General features: G+C 60.5%; 5 protein-coding genes across 5 annotated transcripts; 3 read left to right on the plus strand and 2 right to left on the minus strand.

Annotated features, from left to right (window-relative positions):
* Positions 1 to 934: 934 nt before the first annotated feature.
* Positions 935 to 1,664, minus strand: A1Q1_03218 (thioredoxin peroxidase; the record flags this gene model as incomplete). Its single annotated transcript, XM_014323498.1, has 2 exons — positions 935 to 1,552; positions 1,626 to 1,664. The coding sequence occupies 2 exons, from the start codon at positions 1,662 to 1,664 to the stop codon at positions 935 to 937; spliced, it is 657 nt and encodes a 218-aa protein (XP_014178973.1).
* A 1,348-nt stretch (positions 1,665 to 3,012) lies between these two features.
* On the plus strand, positions 3,013 to 4,485 carry A1Q1_03219 (uncharacterized protein; the record flags this gene model as incomplete). Its single annotated transcript, XM_014323499.1, has 1 exon — positions 3,013 to 4,485. The coding sequence occupies one exon, from the start codon at positions 3,013 to 3,015 to the stop codon at positions 4,483 to 4,485; it is 1,473 nt and encodes a 490-aa protein (XP_014178974.1).
* A 5,444-nt stretch (positions 4,486 to 9,929) lies between these two features.
* Positions 9,930 to 11,279, plus strand: A1Q1_03220 (uncharacterized protein; the record flags this gene model as incomplete). The annotated part of the gene is made up of 1 exon (XM_014323500.1): positions 9,930 to 11,279. The coding sequence occupies one exon, from the start codon at positions 9,930 to 9,932 to the stop codon at positions 11,277 to 11,279; it is 1,350 nt and encodes a 449-aa protein (XP_014178975.1).
* Positions 11,280 to 12,013: 734 nt separating this feature from the next.
* On the minus strand, positions 12,014 to 13,640 carry A1Q1_03221 (autophagy-related protein; the record flags this gene model as incomplete). The annotated part of the gene is made up of 7 exons (XM_014323501.1): positions 12,014 to 12,094; positions 12,162 to 12,506; positions 12,591 to 12,865; positions 13,202 to 13,272; positions 13,336 to 13,472; positions 13,542 to 13,571; positions 13,614 to 13,640. 7 exons carry the CDS (start codon positions 13,638 to 13,640, stop codon positions 12,014 to 12,016), a joined length of 966 nt encoding a protein of 321 aa, XP_014178976.1.
* Positions 13,641 to 14,767: 1,127 nt separating this feature from the next.
* On the plus strand, positions 14,768 to 19,924 carry A1Q1_03222 (uncharacterized protein; the record flags this gene model as incomplete). The annotated part of the gene is made up of 1 exon (XM_014323502.1): positions 14,768 to 19,924. The coding sequence occupies one exon, from the start codon at positions 14,768 to 14,770 to the stop codon at positions 19,922 to 19,924; it is 5,157 nt and encodes a 1,718-aa protein (XP_014178977.1).
* Positions 19,925 to 19,954: the final 30 nt, after the last annotated feature.

Raw genomic sequence — 19,954 nt, forward strand, 5'->3', positions numbered from 1 at the left:
CGTGACACCGGTGGGCCTGCGCCCGGCAGGTCATGACAGAAGCACATGTCCCTCAAGTACTACTTCCTGCGCGAAAAGGTCAAGGAAGGCAACGTCAAACTCATCCATGTCAAGACAGCCAACCAACTGGCCGACATCTTCACCAAGCCGCTGCAAGGCCCAGAACACGCTCGCGCCATGAGGCACCTCCGTCTCGCGTAACCGCCGTCTCCACCAAGCTACGTTTCCTGCACAACTTCCATTTTCAAACGGTATCACCTGTATCACACCCTGAACCCTGTATCATATCCAGCAACTCGGCCTCACTGCCCCACCTCCCCGCCCACCTCAAAACGTGGAGGTCTGTCGACCGGGGGGGGTAGCGGTATGGCCAACCAGACCTCCACTGGTCTTAGGTCACGTGACTCGTGACCTCCTATTCGGTCCTCCCCTTCTGTACGGACCTCCTTCTCTGTCGCATAGGTAGTCATGTTTATGTCATTCCTTTTTTCCTCTGCTGTTACCCAGGCGCCGCCGCCCATCGCGGAGGCAAACGAGAGTCCGCGCTGGCGGCGATGGTGCTGGTGCAGTTGGGAGGAGCGGGATCAAACCCACGTGGCTCCAACACTCGACGTCAGTGCGCGATTGCTGTGCGCTCACCGTACGCTTAAACCGGTGGCGTGCCTGATTGCATCATGCCGTCAACATCGTCCCGTACCAGGCCCTGGGTCTCTGTAAGCCTGCATCTCGCCGAGCAAGGCGCAGACGACGCCGAACCAGTAACGCGGCTCCTCTCGGCTGATACGGCTGTAGTAACGTAGATAGTGTTAAGGTTTCTGCATTAAAGAATCCATCGTGATAAGACGTTCGGTCCGTTCAAGACGTCCAACGTGCGCTACCTGGACGCTGGTTCTACAAGTCGACTAGCTATGTATATACAACGTTACTGGCCTGCTTAGGAGCTCTCGACCTTGGTGAAGCGCAGGTAGGGGAACACAGTCTCGACGTTGTCGCCGAAAAGCTCCTTGACCTGCTCGCCCTGAACCGAAGGGTGGACGATAACCTTCTCTCCGGGCGTCCAGTTCGCCGGGGTCGTAATCTTCTTCTTGTCGCCCAACTGTAGGCTGGTTATGGCGCGACGGATCTCGGGAAAGCTGCGTCCCGTGGAAGCGGGATACGTGAGAATAAGACGGATCTTCTGCTGGGGGTCGATGACGAAGACGGAACGGACGGTGAAGGGGATGCCCTTCGCGTCGACGTTGGTGGCGTCCTGGTTGTCCAGCATGCCGTACAGGGTCGAAACCTTGCGGTCGGCGTCCGCAACAATGGGGAAGTCGACCTGGTTGCCGCTGAACTGCTGGATGTCCTTGATCCAGCCCTGGTGGGACTCGACGTCGTCGGCGGAGAGACCGACCAGCTTGACACCGAGGGCGTCGAAGTCCTTGGCCTCACCGGCGAGCGCACCGAGCTCAGTGGTGCACACGGGGGTGTAGTCGGCGGGGTGCGAGAAGAAGAGGGCCCACGAGTCCTTGATGTAGTCGTGGAACTTGATGGGACCCTTGTTGGTCTGAGCCTGGGAGGTGTCAGCGGATGTCTCAGAAGTGGCGGCGAGGTGGGCGTCGCCGTCGGCCATGCTTTCTGCTCACCTCGAAGTCGGGGGCGGTGTCACCAAGACGGAGAGCCATTGCGGATGCTGTGGATGTGTTTGTGCGGGTTGAGAAGAGGTTGTGGATGATGAAGAAAGGGAAGCAGCAGGGATGAAGCGGTTATATATTGTTTTCGGGGGCCACCTCCGCGCTGGCAGAGATCGGAAGGTATGTCACAAGTTACATTGATAATGGATCTCCCCACGGTAGGAACCGACGGTCATAGGCCGAGGATGGATGCCGTATGTGTGATCTGTCATGCCGTGCTTGGTTTAGCGTTAGAGAATAAGGTTGCTCATATCGCGTACGCGCGTGACATGAGGTGATCATGGACACAGGTACCGATTCGCTTTGCATCACGCTGTGCACGGCGCAATCTGCATTGATGGATAAGCAGAACAGCAGAAGCGACGGGACCGCAGCGCAGGCCAAGAACGGGCTAAGAGACCGATTTGCCAAAGGGACGTTTGATCCGACGATTGATGGGACTGATCGGGCCCATCTCGGTCGTCCTCGCCAACATGCAACGCAGTGGCTTGATGGCGTGCTCAGTACAAAATAATCAATCAATGCCGGCCCGGCTCCGGGGGAAATCCTCAAATCAGCCACGTGTGCCACAAGTTGAGCAAATCAATGACGTGGAGTACAGATCGGCCGAAGAGCCGCGAGGAACCCACGTGCAGCTGATAAGGGTCTCCGATTGAATGAAGGCCGTTCATGAATGTTGAGGGACTCGCGGCCGGACTAGGATGACATAGAATTTTGGGCGGACGGGCCTCTCAGCGCACGAGAATCGGCGTCTTATCAGTCGTCCAAATCTTCAACCCCTCCTCCAAAGTTTCAACAACCCGTGTTGACAGCAGTTCAACTCTGCTAGCTAACTATTCTGCGCCTTGGTGCGCCCAACACATCCCTTATAATCACCAAAAGGCGATCGACCTCACCCCCGATCGCCCGATAGATTCTAGACCCGACCGCTTAGACAACCTTTCCCAAAAACCTGTGTCGCCGCCGACGGCTGACACAGCAACAACAAATAAAAACGATAGCGACATGGACCGTCTGGACCGAACCACGCACTCGGGCTCGCCGCAGCCCTCGCCCCACGGCGCCATTGGCGAGCGCGCGAGCACCCCCCGGGCGGAGCTCGTCGCTTGCGCAGCGCCAGCGAGCCGACTCGTTGACGGACGAGCTGGATCTGGCGTCGCTGATCCCGCACGACCAGCGCCAGGCCGATCTCGAGCGCGACGATCTCGAGGACCGCGAGCGCCACGGCCGCGCCGGTTTCGCGCGTTTCAACCTCGAGGCGCCGCACAGCCGCACGTCGTCGCCGGCCCGCCAGTCCCGTTGGGAGAAGGACTTTGTCTCTCGGTCTCGCGAGACGTCGATGCGCCGTCAGGCGTCGACGAACAGCGTCGGCGGCATTCCTCCCCCGAGCATTCCCAACATTGCCGTGCCGCCCGCCAACCTCGCCTTCATTGACCAGAGCTTCCCCTCTCCGCTTCGTCCCACCCCGCCCCGCCACATGAGCCCGCACCCCGACCCGGTCCCCAGCCCGAACCCGGCCGCAGCCGTCAGCCACCACCTCCAGTCGCTGACAAGCCTGCTGAACCCTCTGCTGTCGGCCAGCGATGACGTCGCCCGCCTTCGCGCCGAGGTCGACATGTGGCGTGCCGAGTGGCAGCGGTGCGACCGCGAGCGTCGCCGCCTCGAGACGCTCGTGAGCGTTGGCGATGCCGGACCCGTGTTCACCGCTGTGCTGATCGACGGCGACAGCCTCGTGTTCGACGACGCTTACATCCGCAAGGGCTACGCAGGCGGTCAACAGGCCGCTCGTGCTCTGCAGGCGGCGGCTGCCGGCGAGGGCGAGGGGGCCATGCTCGTGCACGTATTCGTGAACAAGAGTGGCCTCGGTCATGCTCTCGTTAAGGCTGGGACTTGCAGCTGGGCCGTCTACGAGGCGTTCTGGCAGGGTTTCGCTGCCGCCGATCCGTTGTGGACGGTCTGTGACGCTGGACACTCCCAGGATGCCGTCGACGCCAAGATCGCGGCTCACCTCCGCCTCCTGGCTCAGAACAGGCAGTGTGTCTCCGTCGTCCTCGGCGCTGAAGTTGCGGACACTTCGTCCAAGGTCGTTCCCCTGCGCGCCTCGCCCGGTGGCAGGGCGATCTACGTTCCGGACCTGTTCCGTACGACGCGGCTCTCGATCCCCTCGTCGCCGGTTCAGGTCGGTCCCCCGCCTGTGCCTGGAGAGGGCGACTCGGATCCCGATGTCGGGGAGGAGTACCAAGGCCGCGCGGAGAGCGACGAGGACTGGGACGAGCGCAAGAAGGGAGCCCCGGGCAAGAAGTACAAGCCCGCCCAGCGTGCAGCCTCGGTGCCGACTGTGCGCAACCTGAAGCCTCGCCCGTGCCACACGTTCTACCTCTCGCCTTGGGGATGCAAGAACGGCGACGGCTGCGAGTACGCGCACCACTATAAGCTGAACGAGGAGCAGACGGAGGAGCTCGCTCGCCTCGCCAAGGAGATCATCTGTCCTTATGTCCGCTCCAAGCGCTGTCACTTCAGCGAAGACGAGTGCGTGTACGGCCACCGCTGTCCGCGTGGGGAGCGGTGCACCTTTGGCGACACTTGTCGCTTCAAGGACCTCCCTAATGGACACGGCGAGGACAGCCCCGCCCCCACCCCCGCTGCCACTCGTCCCTCCACGCCCGCTCCTGCTGTTGCCGAGTCGCAGCCGGCCTCTCCCTCCATCTCGACCGCGAACGCACCCGCCGGCCCGGTTCCTACCCAGGCTCAGGCTGCTCAGGCTGCTCAGACGCAGGCGCAGGCACAGGCCGCGACCCCCGCCGCTGCGTAACTAGACACAACACCAACAACCACATAAAAGACGACCCCTTGGGTCTGTCACCATTAACCTCTTAACTAAAGCAATAGCACCTCTCCAACCTAACGCATCACATCCACACATCCCACTTAGATAGAATTACTTTAAGTCATAAGTTCACTTAGAATGAATGCATCGCGCAACCGTGCCTCCATACTGCCCCATCTGCATGCTGAAGGTCGGTGAGTTGATAGCGAAGTGTGATAAGGAAGTGGCCGAGCGTTACAGCCTGCTTTAGGCTGACGCTGTGTGGAGCGGACGGAGCGGACGGAGCGGACGGGAAGGTCAGTCATGTGAACGCGGGTACATGAGTTATGCAGGGCTGGGTACGTTATCTGATCCCCAACCGTCTATGCGTGAGTGCGAAGATACGGGAATACGTGCGCGGGCACGTCAGCTGATCAGTCTGTCTGTGAGACAGTGGGTGGGCTGCGTGAGCCTGGTCTAGACCTGGTGCGAACGTTGCCGTGCAGATGGAGGAAGAATAACTGCAGAGACAACGGACGTGACTGATTTTGAGTTTGGCTAAGTTGTGAGTTTGGCTCTGTGTCGAGTTACGCCGTGACGGTTATTCCCACATTTGGTCGTCAAGACGTCTAGTCTGGTTCACTCGTTCGTATTTCTTTCGTAACTTGGACGTCACTGTGAGGTAGTGGTCCGATATCTTCTCTGCTGCCACTCAGGTAGTAGGGCCGATGGACTAGAGAACATATGGAGGGGGGAATGAGGAATGAGACATGAAGCTTAATGGCGACAAGTATCGGGCTGAGAGTTCTGACGAAACCTTACCGGCGAGCTCCGACACCTGTCTGTCTCCCATGTCTCGCGGCACATCTAGTGTCGCACCGAGGTACTGGACGTCATGCGTCTCTCGCATCGGCGTTTTCGGCGTTCCGAGTGGTGCTTCTCATGTTCCGCGGAACGCTGGAATTGCATACAGACGGAAGGAGCTCGGGGTGATCGACGCCAGCGCCCCGCTGACCTCCGAAGCGAAGTCTAGCGAGGTCCATGACGGAAGCGTGACGGGGAATAAATCTTGGAGAAAAGCTATCCCGGTGTCGCTTCTCTCCGGAATAACTTCTTCTCTTCGGTTGTTCGGATATGCTGATGTCGGTGGGTAGGACTGGGAAGGAGAAGAATGTCGGCCGGAGCTTCGAAAGTACGAAAGCAGTACGTATCGGGGCGCTGCGCTGGGCTGATCGTCGAAACGAGGAGGGCATGGTGTGCCACCAGGAGGGGGCGCAAGATCTTCGGACCGCGGTCGGAGACGTTCCTCCCTTGAGGAAGGGGTTTCTGGATCTTCGCTCTTCCTTCTTTCCAATGCCCTCCTCGTTGACTTCTAAATCTACTTCACAGCTGCCATCTGGGCTGGACGGCTAGCTAACGGACAGCTATCGCGCCAAAAGAAGTTGACCTGGCCATCTGCGCAACTGGATCGTCTTTTCAAGCCCACTTGCACTATGCACACGCCCCATCCACAGGGCCTTCCTCGTTACATTCTCTGCCGCCCCCGTCATCTTCCCCGTCATCTTCCCCGTCGTCTTCCCCGTCGTCTTCCCCGTCGTCTTTCTCGTCCACTCCTTTCCTCTGCAGTATCACCCCACGACACCTCATCGCTCAGTTCGCCACCTTCCATCTCCCTTCAGCTACCACAGTCAGAAAGTCGCCAGAGCATGGGAAGCGAAAGGAAGGCTCCCCATGAGGTTCCAACCGGCGAACAAGCTCCATAACTTGAGCCCCATCGGCGTTCTGCAGGCCATCTGCAACAAAGTGAATGAGAGGACGCCGTGAGTACGTTTCCGGGTTGAATCTTTTGTTGCGCTGCAGCCAACGCGATTCTCTTCGCATCCAGTGGCCGCGCTGTAACATAATGCTATGTTGCGTGGCCGGGCGGTGGTCCGTGATCATCTGCTCGGCGCACTCCAGTCGCCGAACTCACACGACGGCGACCCGACGTGGAGGTGTAGGTCATATGAAGCACGGCGAATGGGCGTCAGGCCAGTGACTGCGGAGTGCGTCCTCTAGTCTGCAAGAAGGTCGCCGTTCCCTGTTACCTTTCCTCTGGCTCCTCGGATGATCGGCGTGCCCTGTTGTGTCTCATGGACTGGATCGTCGATCTCTGTGTCAGTCTCGGCGTCGATCTCTGACGTCCTCTCTTGCCCAGCTCTCCACTGCATGCCAGTGATGATCGATCCTGCGGAGTCAAACCCCCACGAACGCTGGCCCTCGACCTCAGATCAACCGCCGCCCTACGCTCGTCTCGTTGTGGAGCGGTGCGCTTATAGCCGGGGAGTTGAGCACGCAGAGCAGGACATTGCCAAGACGATCGTCAGGTCAGGAGTGTTATGTCCAGAGTCGTGGGGTGATCTGCAGTTGATATGACCAGTTCAGGCTGACCCACCTGTCCGTTTGGACCGTCGCTTACCTCGGCCGTGCACCCTCCGTCCCAAAAAGAACCAAGTCCTCGGAGACCGAGCACTCGACTCCGCAGTCAGGAGCTTGGCGTGCGGCGCCGCCGGATGCACCGGAGTTGCCCCTGCAGGCTCAACGTTTGGATCGGCGTGACAGCTGCTTTGTGAGCACATTGGCTGGCAGACGTCTCTCACGGAGCGAAGAAGTTGATTCCAGCAAACCGACACAGTTTGGGATGTCCGTTCTGGGTGATGGTCAGTGCGTTGCTGATCCCCAACTCGGCCTCCGGCTGCCGTTGACCAATACCTTGACGGAATGCTGCGGCTAGCGTCAGATCTAAATCTCAGGAAATGTCTTGCCGGGTGCGAGACAGCGCCAAGTCGGTACAACACCGAGATAAACAGCGGGGAAGCAAGCGACGCAAGCGACGCCGGCGACACGTCAGGTGTCGGCCGCCTCACCAGGGCCGTTGGACGCCAACAGGGCTGCCGGACGTGCCCAATTGGCGGTTTCGTAGATTCCTCCGCTTGTTACACACTTGTGCGACGCCGAGCGGCCCTCGTTTGTGACGTCCATGGTAGAGCGCGGAAGGCGGCGTCGTCGCGGATCCGCTATTTAGCATTGTTGTTATGTGTGTGCTCAGTCCCGCAGTCTACTTCGAACGAGGTGTCCCTTGTGCTCATGCTGCACATGCTACACGAATTGTACCAGACAGCAAGGGTAGGGGGACAGGCACGCCCCTTCCTGAGCAAACTTGGGAGCACTTTGTGCTCGGGAGATGGTGTTGGTGTGCTGCAATTCAGTCATTACCAGACCTGGTGGACCTGATCAAGGGGAGAAGCGGCGTGGCTAAACGAGGCTGACGATGGCGTTCTCTCCCTCATCCGTCATGTCTGAACCCGCCGGGAACGGCCGCCAGTCTGTCACCGCCATCAGTCAACTTCCTGTCAGTAAGTCGAGACTGAGATAAGAAAGAGAAACAGAGTGGGATGTTTGTGGAATGTTAGAAAACGAGGTTGATGGCGAGCGACACATCATCGACTGTAGTCTTGAGACAGGGCCAGCTAATCAATGAGGCCATGGCGCGACCGTAGTTTGTGTGTCCTACCCTCGCCCAAGCACAGGCCATCAACCTCGATCTCGAAGCCCTTCCTCCGTGTGCGTGAGTCGATCGATGAGGCTTGGACTTGAGGATTCTCTTCGTTCCGAGGTGCGCAGAAGATGTGGAAGGATATATGCATACTCGTGTTTGCCTTACAAGGCCAGTGCAAGGGCAGCTTAAGCTTGCCCTCCCCATACAGGAAGTTGGATGGACGAAAGGGCATGCGATTCGACACACGCTTCCCGTTACAGCGGAGAGGGGTGGAGCTGTGCTCCAAACAATGTAAAGGTTCGCTTAGTGCCTGCGTGCTGGGCGACGTACATCTTTACTCCCCTTGAGCACTCCTGTACATCCATTTCCATCTCTATCTTTCCCAACCCGTAAGAGGTAGATCACCGAGCACACAATGGCGAGATCGTCAGTAAGCGCAAGCCGCCCATTGAGCTCCTGGAATGGAAGTGTAGTCTGTGCGCGTAGTTTCCAGCGTTCCAACCTACGACCTGGCCAAACCCACCGACCCCACCGAGTTCTGGCCATGCGTTGGGCGCATGTACGTGCGATGTCCCTTCCGGTGGAGGCGGCAACAGGGGGGCAAGACGGACGACGTACCGCAGGTACAGCAAGTACAAGGTTTCGATCGCATTCAGTCTCGGTTCTTACCGCCCTGCACTTTACCACGAGCGATATATCGGTGCGTGGGTCTTTATACAGAAAGACTGCGAGCCTGGGCCAGTCACCGGCGACATTTAAGCTCGAAAGTGCTGAGTTGCGGCGCTCATCTTCCAAATAGTGGTCACCGTGCACACTTCTGGGCCCTCCTACTGATCTCCATTCTGTTCCCCTGCACTCTTGTCGCCTTCGCAGTTGTCGGAGCGACAGGCGAGCTTCGCGACAACAATGCATTGTGGAATCAGGGCGAACGTGAAGGGCGTCCGGCCGTCTCAAGTCGAGTCTCAGAATGTTCGCTGCAACACCAGCTGGCGCAGGCCCCCGTACCTGTGCGTACCTCGCAATCGAAACATAACGCTTGCTTCGTGCTTCATCTGTCCGGAGTGTTGCGAGTGGTCGGGGCGTTTCTGGGACAAACGTTACGTACAACTTCAAGGAGTGCAGGAAAGAAAAAGGAGCAAATGGTAGGCCGGGTCAATGAATGCCGGCGCGGAAAGGGCATGTACGTACGCTCTTGGGTCAGACCCATGACCCACTCAGCGCTGCGATCCAACTCATGAAGGGGGCGACAGAGTTTCGGGTCGTGCTAGCGGCGCAGCGGGCGTCAAGTGTGGTGCCAGAGAGCGGGGGCTGCCGTACACTTGTCGTCATGGTGCTGTCGCACCTGGCTTCCCCTCTGTTTGGGCCTGCGTTCGTCGCTTTGCGAGTCGTGGATCTCGAGAAACAGCGTAAGGGTCAGCCCTCGTGCCCAGGAATCCGTCTACGAGCGCAGGATACGCAGGAGCTGAACCAGACCTGCAGGCTGTGGGGGTGAATTGGCGACGTCGAGGCGCTCGAGGGACGTCGAGGGCCAGCGAGGGCCGTCCCTGTGTGCCTGGGTGGTACCCTTTATTATGTGCTGAGGTTCAGGACACCAAGGCACGCAGCACATATCGAGAACTGGAGACCATGTCCAGTGGTGGATCTGTTAAAATGTGCGCGAGTGCAGTGCCCAAGAGTAGAGCGAGAGTACGCAGCTCACACCTCGTACGAAGCCTTCTGCGTCTTCCTCGATCCTCACTGATCCCTTCTCTCACTCTCACACTCACACACTCGCTCATCACGCACGACCCGTCGACCCCGTTTGCTCTCTGCGCCACCTGCTTGCCTGCCCGCAACACCTCCGACACGACCGGCGCCACTCGTTCGCCCGACGACCACTCCACCCGACCGACAACCCAGCTTGCCCGCTGGGATGGTCCAGGTGCACCTTTTCCAACAGAGTCCAGACTACTCTCGTCTACCCTCTATCGAGGACGTGAGGGGGTATCAACCGCCTCCGTCGTCTTTCAGCACTCTTCTGGTTCCTCCATCGTCTGCTTCGCCCCATTCCTCTCCCGTCCTCCCTTCGTCTTCCTCCCAGCTCTCGCGCACCGACAGCCGCAACTCTGACCCACGTTCTCGCTCCTTTGTTTCGCTGGTCGAACCCATGGCGCGCGCGGCGCAGAACCTCGTCAAGTCGAGCGTACCCGACGCGCTCATGGCGCACTTCCCCGATTCGAGCAGCGAAGACGGCGTCGAGGGCTTCGCGGCGCAGTTCCCTCACCCGCCTACGGCTCCCCTTCCTCCGCTACCTCCGCTGACTGGCGGTGGGTTCGCAGCGGCAGCCTTCGCCGGATCGACGCCGAAGCGACGTGCTAGTGATCGGCACAGCGCCTCGTCCCAGCAGTCGAAGCAGTCTGGCCAGTCGAAACAATCAGGCCCAACGGGCAAGCCCCACCTGCCGCCGATCAACACAGAACGAAGAAACAGCGTTAGCAGCGTCCGCTCCGCCGCCTCCGCCACGCCCTCTTCACCGACGATCCCGACGACGCCCGTCCCTTCCTCTCCCGTGTCCAGTGCCAGCTCAGCGAGTTCTCCAACCCTAACGCACAATTCGACGGACACGGGGTTATTCTACTCGCCCAGCCGCCGCTCAACAGGCCACTACGTCAGCTACCCCAAGCCGTCCCCTCCGATCGGGTACGAGGACAAGGCGCGCGCATCCCTGCCCCCGACGCCGTCCGGGCCTCGCGGCGGCGTGCGTAGTGCGCGCAACTCGCTCACGCTGACGGCACCCCCGATCCGCCCCCCACCCCCACATGCCCCGAGTGCGCCCGACCTGCGCTCGCCCAACTTCGGCTTGGGCCTGGGCGACTGTATGGCCCTCAAGTCGCCGCTGGAGGATATCGACCCCCGCGACTTCCAGGACCCGCCCGAGCCCCCGGCAGCCCACAATAGGGCGGAACGTCGTCAGACAGTGGATTTCACACAGCGCGATCACGATAGGCCCGAGAGACCCGAGAGCCGCGCCAGCCGCGCCACGACGCTGACCTCGGGCAGCTCCGAGGTCCGCGGCCCGCTCCGCGCCAGTGCGGCAGCCCACGCAAGAGTGTATCGGAGACAGGCGGCTGCGAATGCCGTTCGCGCAGTCACGAGTGCAGAGGACGAGGCGCTCGATTACAAGCCCAGTCGCAGGAAGCGGCTCGGCGACCATAACCGCGTCGCGAGGTGGTTGCATAATGCCGTCTCGAGGCCGTTCGGGCTCGAGACGATTGACGATTAGTTTCTACATTCTTCTTCTTCCACTTATTGGATTTCCTGCCACACACGCAGACGGAGCGCGGATCAACTCTGGCCGTGTGCGCGTATGCTCTCTGCGGTACTGCGGTGCATCACTGCTTTACCGCACTACTTCGCTGCTTCACTGCAATACTCCGCCACTACTTCATTTGCCTGTCCCTCGCTAGACGCGACATCTTACGCTTAACCAACACAACCTTAGCTTACCATGCCCGCGGGGCGCTATTCTCTCCTTACCTGCTACGACCCTACACGCCCTTGTACACCGTACTCTACCCGTACCTCCGCGCTCTGCTAATCAGCGCGCATGTAATGTATCACTTCGACTATCTCAGCCGTGCACATCTAGTACTCCCCCCTCCAGCCTCCCACCTCGGGTCAGCCAGTATCAGCCAGTGCATGTAAGCCAGCTGATCCAGAGCTAGTCCGCGAGAATAACAGTGTATAGAATTCATTAAGGAGGATGTATACGCCAGGTCCCAAGGGAACGCAGGCTCTGTACAAATGAAAGTGGAAGGGGAGCCCAGTGTCGCTCGTGAAGGATAAATGTGTTAGAACGAGGTCGTGCTGTCGACCTCGATCGTGGGGACAATGCTCGCGATGAACTTGAGGAACTGGGGTCAGCTTGGCTATGCACGATGCGCGTAGCTGAGAACGCAGGGAGTTAACGCAGTGAGAAGGCAACCGTGTACCCTAGGACCGAGCGACCTCGTAGCCTTACAGCCCAACAGCCATGAGGTTTAATGGCCTGACGGCGGCCTGACGGCCACAAGGTCGAGCGGCCTGATGGCTTCCAGCCTGTAGCCTCACAGCCTTGCAACCTGCAACGGCCAGCCTCGCAGCTCCCGCTGCTCGGCGCACTCACAATAACCAGATAAAAGTCGACCTGAACACCAGCCTCCTCGTCGCCATGCGGCGTGCTGCCCCCGCTCGCGCCCTTCTTGTCGCTTCCCGTCACCTTGCGCATGACGCCGGGGAGCCAGCGGCGCTTGTCCTTGCCGTCCCTGCCGTCCTTACCCGGCGGGGGCACCTCGGCCGTGCTCTCCTCCATGCGGTCGATGAACTTCTTCATGACGCTCGCGTGCTTGCAGGGGTGCACCGAGGCCAGCTGCGTGCCACTGTGCGGGAACGCCTCCATCGTCATCGTCTTGAAGGCGTGGTCGGCTGGCACGTCCTGGAAGATCTCCTTGACTGTCAAGGGCTTCTTGTGCTGTGGGTGTCAGTTGGAATGGCCAGTGACATAAAACTGGAATCGACTGCGGGCAGCAGGCAGCGCGCGCTCCGCATCACGCACCTCGTCATATCCGAACAGCCAGAAACGGGGCGTCTGGTAGTGCTTGTCGTACGAGATGTAGCAGTCGTATGTCCGGACCTGGAGCAGGTTGTCTGAGCTGTTCTCGCTTGGCCGCACCGCCGCGTCGTCCTCCTCCTCGAGTCCCGCCGCCTCGTCCATGTCTGGAATATCGTCCATGTCGGGGATCTCGTCGTCGTCGCCAATGTGCAAGCCTTGCGTCGCCGCCGTCAGCGACGGCGAGTCCGGGATCTCGGCGACGGTATCCGTGTTCGTTTCTGCCCGTCAGCTTTGGGCGACTTTCTCCAAGCTCACTTCTTCCCAGGTGGGTGGCGACCCATTCTCCATCAGGCTCGGCTTCCTCGGCCTGTTTCGTCAGCTCTTTCCCCATGTTCAGCTCACCTCGTCCAGGAAGCTCAGCAGCTTCTCGGCGTCCTCGTCATCGTCGGTGTAGTTGAGCGCAGTGGCTCGGCGCAGGCACGGGACTGGGCGTCAGCGGCGATCGATGGCAAGGTGGCGATCGGTAATCGGTGTGATGGACGGCAGGGTGCGATGCGGCATGCGACAATGCGACACGCAACACGCCGAGTGGAGGATGGAGCTGCTACACGTACCGTTACGAGTGATGAGGTACTGCTTGTCGGCCGGAAGAAAGTCACGAGCACGCCCCGGGTCACCCTTCTCCCTGTGTCGAGTCAGCTATGGTCACCAGCGAGCGCCCGATCGCGCCCGGCCACGCAAGACTCACCACTGCCAGACGGGGAACTTGAACGTCAGGAAGTCGCCCGCCGCAACGAACTCCTCTGCTCTGTCAGCTTGGTAATGGTGATGAAGCTCACCAGGAGTGATCCTTCCATGCTCCTTGAACTTGGATTCGCGGAGGACCTAGAATGAGTCAGTGGGAGTGATCGAGTGGACCGGAGTCGGCCGTGGCGTTGGGGTGGCGAGACGTACTGGTGAAAGATAGTCGCGGACGGCCCAGTACTGGCTCTGATTGTCAGCTCCTTCAACGCTTTGTAAGCTCACCTGGATGGCCAGTAGGGACGAGTTCATGGTTCCGTGAGTCGTGGACTTGTCGGAAAGGGAGTGAGGATGGTCGATGGAGAAAGAGGACGGACTTCAGTCACGCCAAGTGTGGTCGTGAGGAGTAGCAACCAGCTCTGTGCTGTCCGTCTCGGGCACCACCCGGCAACCCCCTGCCCTAGCCTAAAGCCCTGTGCGCGGTTGCGTCTGGACCACCCGATCCAAGGAGCAGTGACGCTCATTTCACGTGGCTACCCAAGTCTGGCAGAACCAAATGGTTCCGGCGCAGTCACGTGAGCCTGGCCGCCCACCATTCAGTGGGGTCTCACTCTACGACATTCGCAACGTCCACGCCAAGAAGCTCGTTCCAGGAGCTGAAACAACCATGGTGGAAAAGTAGAAAGAGAGAAGTAGCTGTCCGTATTAGCGTGACCGCCTCAAATGCTCATGGGTGAGATATACGCATAGATGCATGGTTCACTGCAAATCGTAAATTGCATTGCGACTGCAACTTTATATCGTTATGGTTGTTTGGTTCCTAGTGAATACGGTGATGAACGGAGGGTGCCACGGATGTCGGCGTTTTGCGGAGGAGTGATGTCAGTGTTCTGCCACGCGCTTGCTTTCTTTTAGTGTTTGGGTGTAAACAAGCGCGGGCGCGCGGGCTTGGCCTGGGCGTTCAACTGCGGCCGGAGGCACACTAGGCACACTACTCCTGGGCGCTGCTAGCCTCTCTCACGCTTTGCTGGCTGGCTTCCCCCGCGGCTCCCAGGCCACAACATTGCAATCCCACTCCCTACTTTTGACATAAACAATCAATCACACCCCGCCCCCCCCGCCTAACTTCTTCTTACTTTACGCCCTCTCCTTCCGACAACAACAGCCATCGACACTCCGACAACCCCGTCCTTGTGCATTACTCCACCGACAGGCGGCGACCGACAGCAACAACATCAACGACAACAACAACGACTGCGACGGCAACCACTGCACGGGCCCCTTACCGCCGACTGCCCCGCCATCGCCCGTCCTACCTGATCAAAACAAACAACCCTGCCGTTGTCTGTCGTCCATCGATCAGATCAGATCCACACAAACAAGCCTTTCTCACCTCTTCCCTCCTACTCACCCAGCGCAAGTAGCCAGCCTTCTCAGTCATGGCATCTGGAGGAGAGGACAGCCCCCAGGTGATGGCACCGCCGCCGCCTCCGTCGCGGTTACCGGTCCCGCAGTCACCAGCTCACAGGGCCACTAGGAGTGGTATCCTGAGCTCCAGCGCGAAGGGCTGGTCGCCATTGCAGATTACGAAGCGCAACCCCGACTCTGTACCTTCAACACCGGCGAAGGAGACTGGCTCTGCTCGTCGTTCCTCCAACTCGTTCCGTCACATGGCGACTAACAGTCTCGTCGCCAAGTCGCCCTTCAAAGACATCCGCACAGTACAGGGTGCCATGTCCGCAGGTCTCGACTGCTCCACTAGCTCTAAGAAAGAAGTAATCCACGAACGAAGAAATCCCAACCGAGCCCTCGGCCAGGCCCCGACCGCCGCTGCTGGCAGCGCCAACACCCCCAGGTCTGCCGTCGGTCTTGGCAAGTCACGGTCACCGCCTGGGTCCGCCGTTAACGGCACCCGCAAGGTTTCCAACGAGCGCAAAGTTTCCATTCCGTCGACGGCCGAGCGCAAGGCCAACATGGAGCGTAAGGTCTCCCGGGAGGAGAATGATGAGAACGACAACAAGGGAAGCATCAGCAAGAAGAAGAAGCTGCCGCGACAGAGTATGGCCTACAAGGCACTCGTTAAGAACGAGTATGTGACCCACTCCCCCTTCTTAACGGAGCGCGCCAACAACTCGGCCGACGACTCGGAGTTCGACGAGACGGAGAAGAGCATCCAGCCCTCGATTGGGTCTCCCAGCCCCCGCCGCACGTCGAGCGGCAGCCGCAAGCGTTTGGCCAGCCCCAGTGCCAACCTGGCTCAGAACCGGACCTCCATGTCCTCGGCCGCTTCTCCCTCGAAGGCTTCCCCCACCCCTGCCCAGCAAATGTCCCCAAGCAAACAACAAATCTCGCCCAGCAAGCAGATGTCTCCAGGGAAGGAGAACTTCCCCGCTCGCACGCCGACAAAGTCGTCTTTAGTCTCGAAGCGCATGAAGGGTCCCCGATCTGCCGGCAGCGCATCCCCGCCCGCCCGTCGCAAGTCTGTCTCGTTCCAGCCTATCCCCGACGTTCGGGAGTTCGAGTGTCCTAGCACGGACGTCTCGTACAACACGAGCGTTGAGCCTACCAGTGTTCCCGACACCGACGACTGGTACGACGAGGAGACGAGCTGGGTTGGTAGCATCATCAAGGACGAGGTCGACCTGGAGTTCCGACCGGTTGCTCAGGTGCACGCTCCGCAGTCCCAGCAGCAGGTGCAGGATCAGGACCGGTCTTTCGACTCGATGGAGGAACAGCCCATGGGCGACGTTTCTGCCACTGCCGACTTTATGGACTCCTTATACGAAGAGGGTCTGTTTGGAGGCGACTCCATGGAGCAGGACACCCCAGTTGTCGAGCAGCGAGCTACCTTCGACGGTCCGGCGGAGAGCAACGACGACTCGGAGGGTACCAACGACGGTCCTCAGCTCACGACTCCTCACATGCCCAACTCGTCTCTCCCAGACCAGCAGATTGGATTTCCCAGCAGCCCGCACCACAAGCACACAATCCACCCTCACCCGCCTCCGATCGAGCAGCCCCATCTTCCCCACAACGAGGACCACCGCATGCTGCTCAACGCCGACGTCTCGCAGCCGCACATTCCTTCTCCTCGCAAGGAGTCGACGCCCGATGCTCCGGGACCGCACGCCCACCAGGTCGGCGCCATGTACGACCCCTTCATCTCGATCCAAACCGCCACTGAGTTTGTCGGCGATGCGAAGGAGCGCTCGGAAGATGGCGTACCTCTCGGCCGCACGTCCCACGCCGACCGCGTTCACGCTGCTCGTGTTCTCGCAACCCAGTCGCTCGGCTTGGGCTTCCCTGGTCGCTCGCGCTCGCCAACGAAGAGCGGCAGCAACTCTGGAGCGAGCTCGCCCGGCTTATCGGACGGTCAGGCGACGCCTGTTCCCCAGGGAACCCCTAAGAGGGGAGGTCAGCCGGAGGAGGACGTCTTTGGTGCTGTTGTCACCAGCCCGGCTGCGGCTCGCAAGGTGAGCCCTGCCGCCCGCAAGAGCCTCGACCGCAAGGTCTCCGACGTTCCCGAGCTGCAGGGTCCGTCCAGCCGCATGGCTCAGTTCCGCGCGATGAAGGGATCGCCCTCCAAGCGTTCGCTGCCGAAGCCTCCCAAATCGCCCGCACCGGCTCCTCAGCCCATCGGTCTGCCTTCTCCTGTCCACGACCGCGCTTACAGCTCGGCGAGTGAGTCGGAAGTTGAGCCCGTGTCCGAGTCCGAGGGAGAGTACCGCCAGGATGTCATCGAGGATACTCAGAGCAAGCGCCTTTCCGACCTGCCGCCCCCGAAGCTTACCCTCGGTGAGGATTTAGAGTCTGCGCTGTCTCCTTCGCCTCCTCCCCGCCTTGCTCTGTCGCCCGAGCTCGAGGAGAAGTCGCTTCAGGACATCACAGTCGACGACGAGCCATACCGACCCGAGACGCCGACGCACCTTCCGTCTTCGCCTTACGCCGACAGCCCTCTGACTCCCAGCCAGCGTTTCGCTCGTAGAGCTGTGCGAGACGAAGAAGAGGATGATATCTTCACCCCTCCCCGACCGCATAGCGAGAGCAGGGAGCGTGAATCGAGCCCGCGAATCCCGTCGTTCGAGTTTGAACCTTCCAACCTCAGCATTGATGTGGACGTGGACTCGGACAGCTCGATCGACGGAGCTCTGCACGCTCTCGGTGGCATGCAGATCACTGACGGCCGCGACCTGATGGAGGGCATGCAGTCCATGGACGGCATGCACTCGCCCAGCGTCAGGAGCTCTGTTTGCTCGGTGTCTTCGCAGGGAGAGTACGCTACGCCGCTCGGCTCCGTCGACGACCACGAGGACAGCATGGACACGACCATCCCCGCTATCAGGCCGCCGACGACGCCTCGTTCCGGCTCGCCTGCGATGGCTCGGACATCCTCCCCTGCCACTCCCACCAGGGCTGGTTCGCCCAAGGTCTCGACTCCGCTCCGAGCCACTCCTTCGCGGGCGCACGTTACGTCGCCTCTCTCGGCTGCTCCCATCATGGCTACGGCTCCTTTGGCAGCTGAGGGCGAGTTTGGCCCGCAGGTCCCGCCCAAGGACGACGCCGAGGTCAGCACGACTACTCGCATTCGCCAGCGCATCTCCCGCGATGCCATCCGCGAGCAGGTCAACAAGCGAGTAGCTGCCGGTGAGCTCTCCCTCAACGGTCGCCCAACATCTGTATTCCAGCCCCAGACAACTGCCGAGGCTTCGCCCGTCAAGCTGGCTGCCCGACCAAACTCGGCGAACGGCACCCCTGTTAAGCTTCGATCTAAGAAGTCGCTGTCTAACATCACGGCCGCTGCCTCCTCGAAGATGGACAGCCCGAAATCTGCCCTGGATCGCATCGCCGGTGTCTTTAAGGGAGACGAGAGCACCGAGACTGCGTCCGCCCCTCCTTCGTCCCCTCCCCTTTCTCCTCCCCGTTCCCAGTCTGTCGCCGCTACTACCCGGCCAGCCGAGCCTACTCTCCCTCGCTCTGCTGCCGGCTCCATCGTTGATGACCCCAAGGCTCTCGCCGCGGCCCGCAAGTCACGACGTCGTTCGAACAGCACCGGTGATATTGGCAGTGTCAACAGGAGGGCACCCCGTGTCACGCTTGGGCTTGACGACGACGCGGTTAGTATCCTTGACTCGTTCCGTGACGAGACGATCGACGAGTCGGTCAGTGAAAAGCACTACCGCATCCGAGAGGAGCGCCGCCAGGTCCGTGCTACCTACACCGGATCTGGAAGCCTTTCGTCCCGATCTGGCGACAATGACTCGATCAAGGCGTGGCGCCCCATCCGGAGACCGAGTGACATGCACGAGCACTCGATCGAGCTGCGAGCAGCTCGTGAGAGGGAAGCCCGCGAGGGCAAGGCTAGTGGCACTGTGTTCGTCAAGGTGCTCGGTATCGAGTCGCTGTCTATGCCGATGCCGAAGGAGCCGACGTACTTCCGTATCGCTGTCGACAACAACCTCGATTACATCCGAACGGATCGCTTCTTCGAGCTGAAGGAGGGTGCAAAGATCAACCAGGAGTTTGTCATGGCGGAGAGCGAGAACTTTGAGTTCTCCATCGCGATGGAAATTCGTGCGGACCCGCACATCCTGCGCCTCATGCACGAGAAGGCGAACCCGCCGACAGCCCCTGCTCCCGCTCCTGCGCCCACGCCGGCTGCGCGGCCAGTCACCCCGACGAGCACGACGTCGCACAAGTCTCGGGGTCTCCGTGCTCTGTTTGGTGGTACGCCGAAGAAGAACAAGCACCAGCGAACGCAGTCTGTCCCCGTCACTTCCTCGGCGCCGGTTAAGAAGCCGTCTCCGCCGGCCAAGCGACCAGACACGATCGCTACGTTCTTCGCTCCGGGCGGCGACACGACGCTGGCCAAGACGCACATTGCCTTCAAGCCGATCGCGGAGCAGTGCGAGGCCAAGGTGCTCGAGATCCGGTACCCGATGTTTGCCATGGTGAAGCCCGCGCCGCTACCCGACGGAACGGCGCCGCGCAAGCAGCTTGCCAAGATCACGATCCAGGTGCTGCGCCTGCCTCCCCTCCCCGGCCTGGGCCCTGACAACCTGCCCGGCTCGATCGACGAGACGCTCCGCGGTCTGCGCCACCACAAGTGGCACTCGCAGGTGTACCACGAGGGCATCCTGACGCAAGTCGGCGGCGACTGTCGCGTCCCGCGCCGGCGCTTCTTCAAGCTGATCGGCGGCTCGCTCGTGGCCATCAATGAAGTGACGAAGAAGGAAGTGGCGCGGATCGACCTGCGCGAGGCGAGCGCGCTAGTGGACTGCAACAAGCCGGGTGTCGAGGACGATTATGACCCGTTCTCGGCGCGCCCGCGCTCCTTCCAGCTGCGCTTCACGGACAACGAGGCCATCGTCTTCTCGGCCGACAAGGACGACGACAAGGCCGTGTGGATGGACACGCTGCAAGGTCTGCTGGGCAAGGTGCCCTCGAACCCGATCTGGGCCGAGATGCTCTCCCAGTCGTCCAAGGAGAAGAGGGACCGCCGCCGCTCCAAGCGCAGGTCGAGCGCTATGCCCCCGCCCGCGTCGACGAGCTCAAGGACCGCAGGGCGCAAGTCGCAGGTGCCCACTGTGCATGAGTGAGCGGGCGGCAAAGCGAAGCTAGCTTCAAAG

The sequence above is a fragment of the Trichosporon asahii genome (genome assembly GCF_000293215.1).
Source record: "Trichosporon asahii var. asahii CBS 2479 unplaced genomic scaffold scaffold00054, whole genome shotgun sequence".
In the NCBI taxonomy this organism is placed as follows: domain Eukaryota; kingdom Fungi; phylum Basidiomycota; class Tremellomycetes; order Trichosporonales; family Trichosporonaceae; genus Trichosporon; species Trichosporon asahii.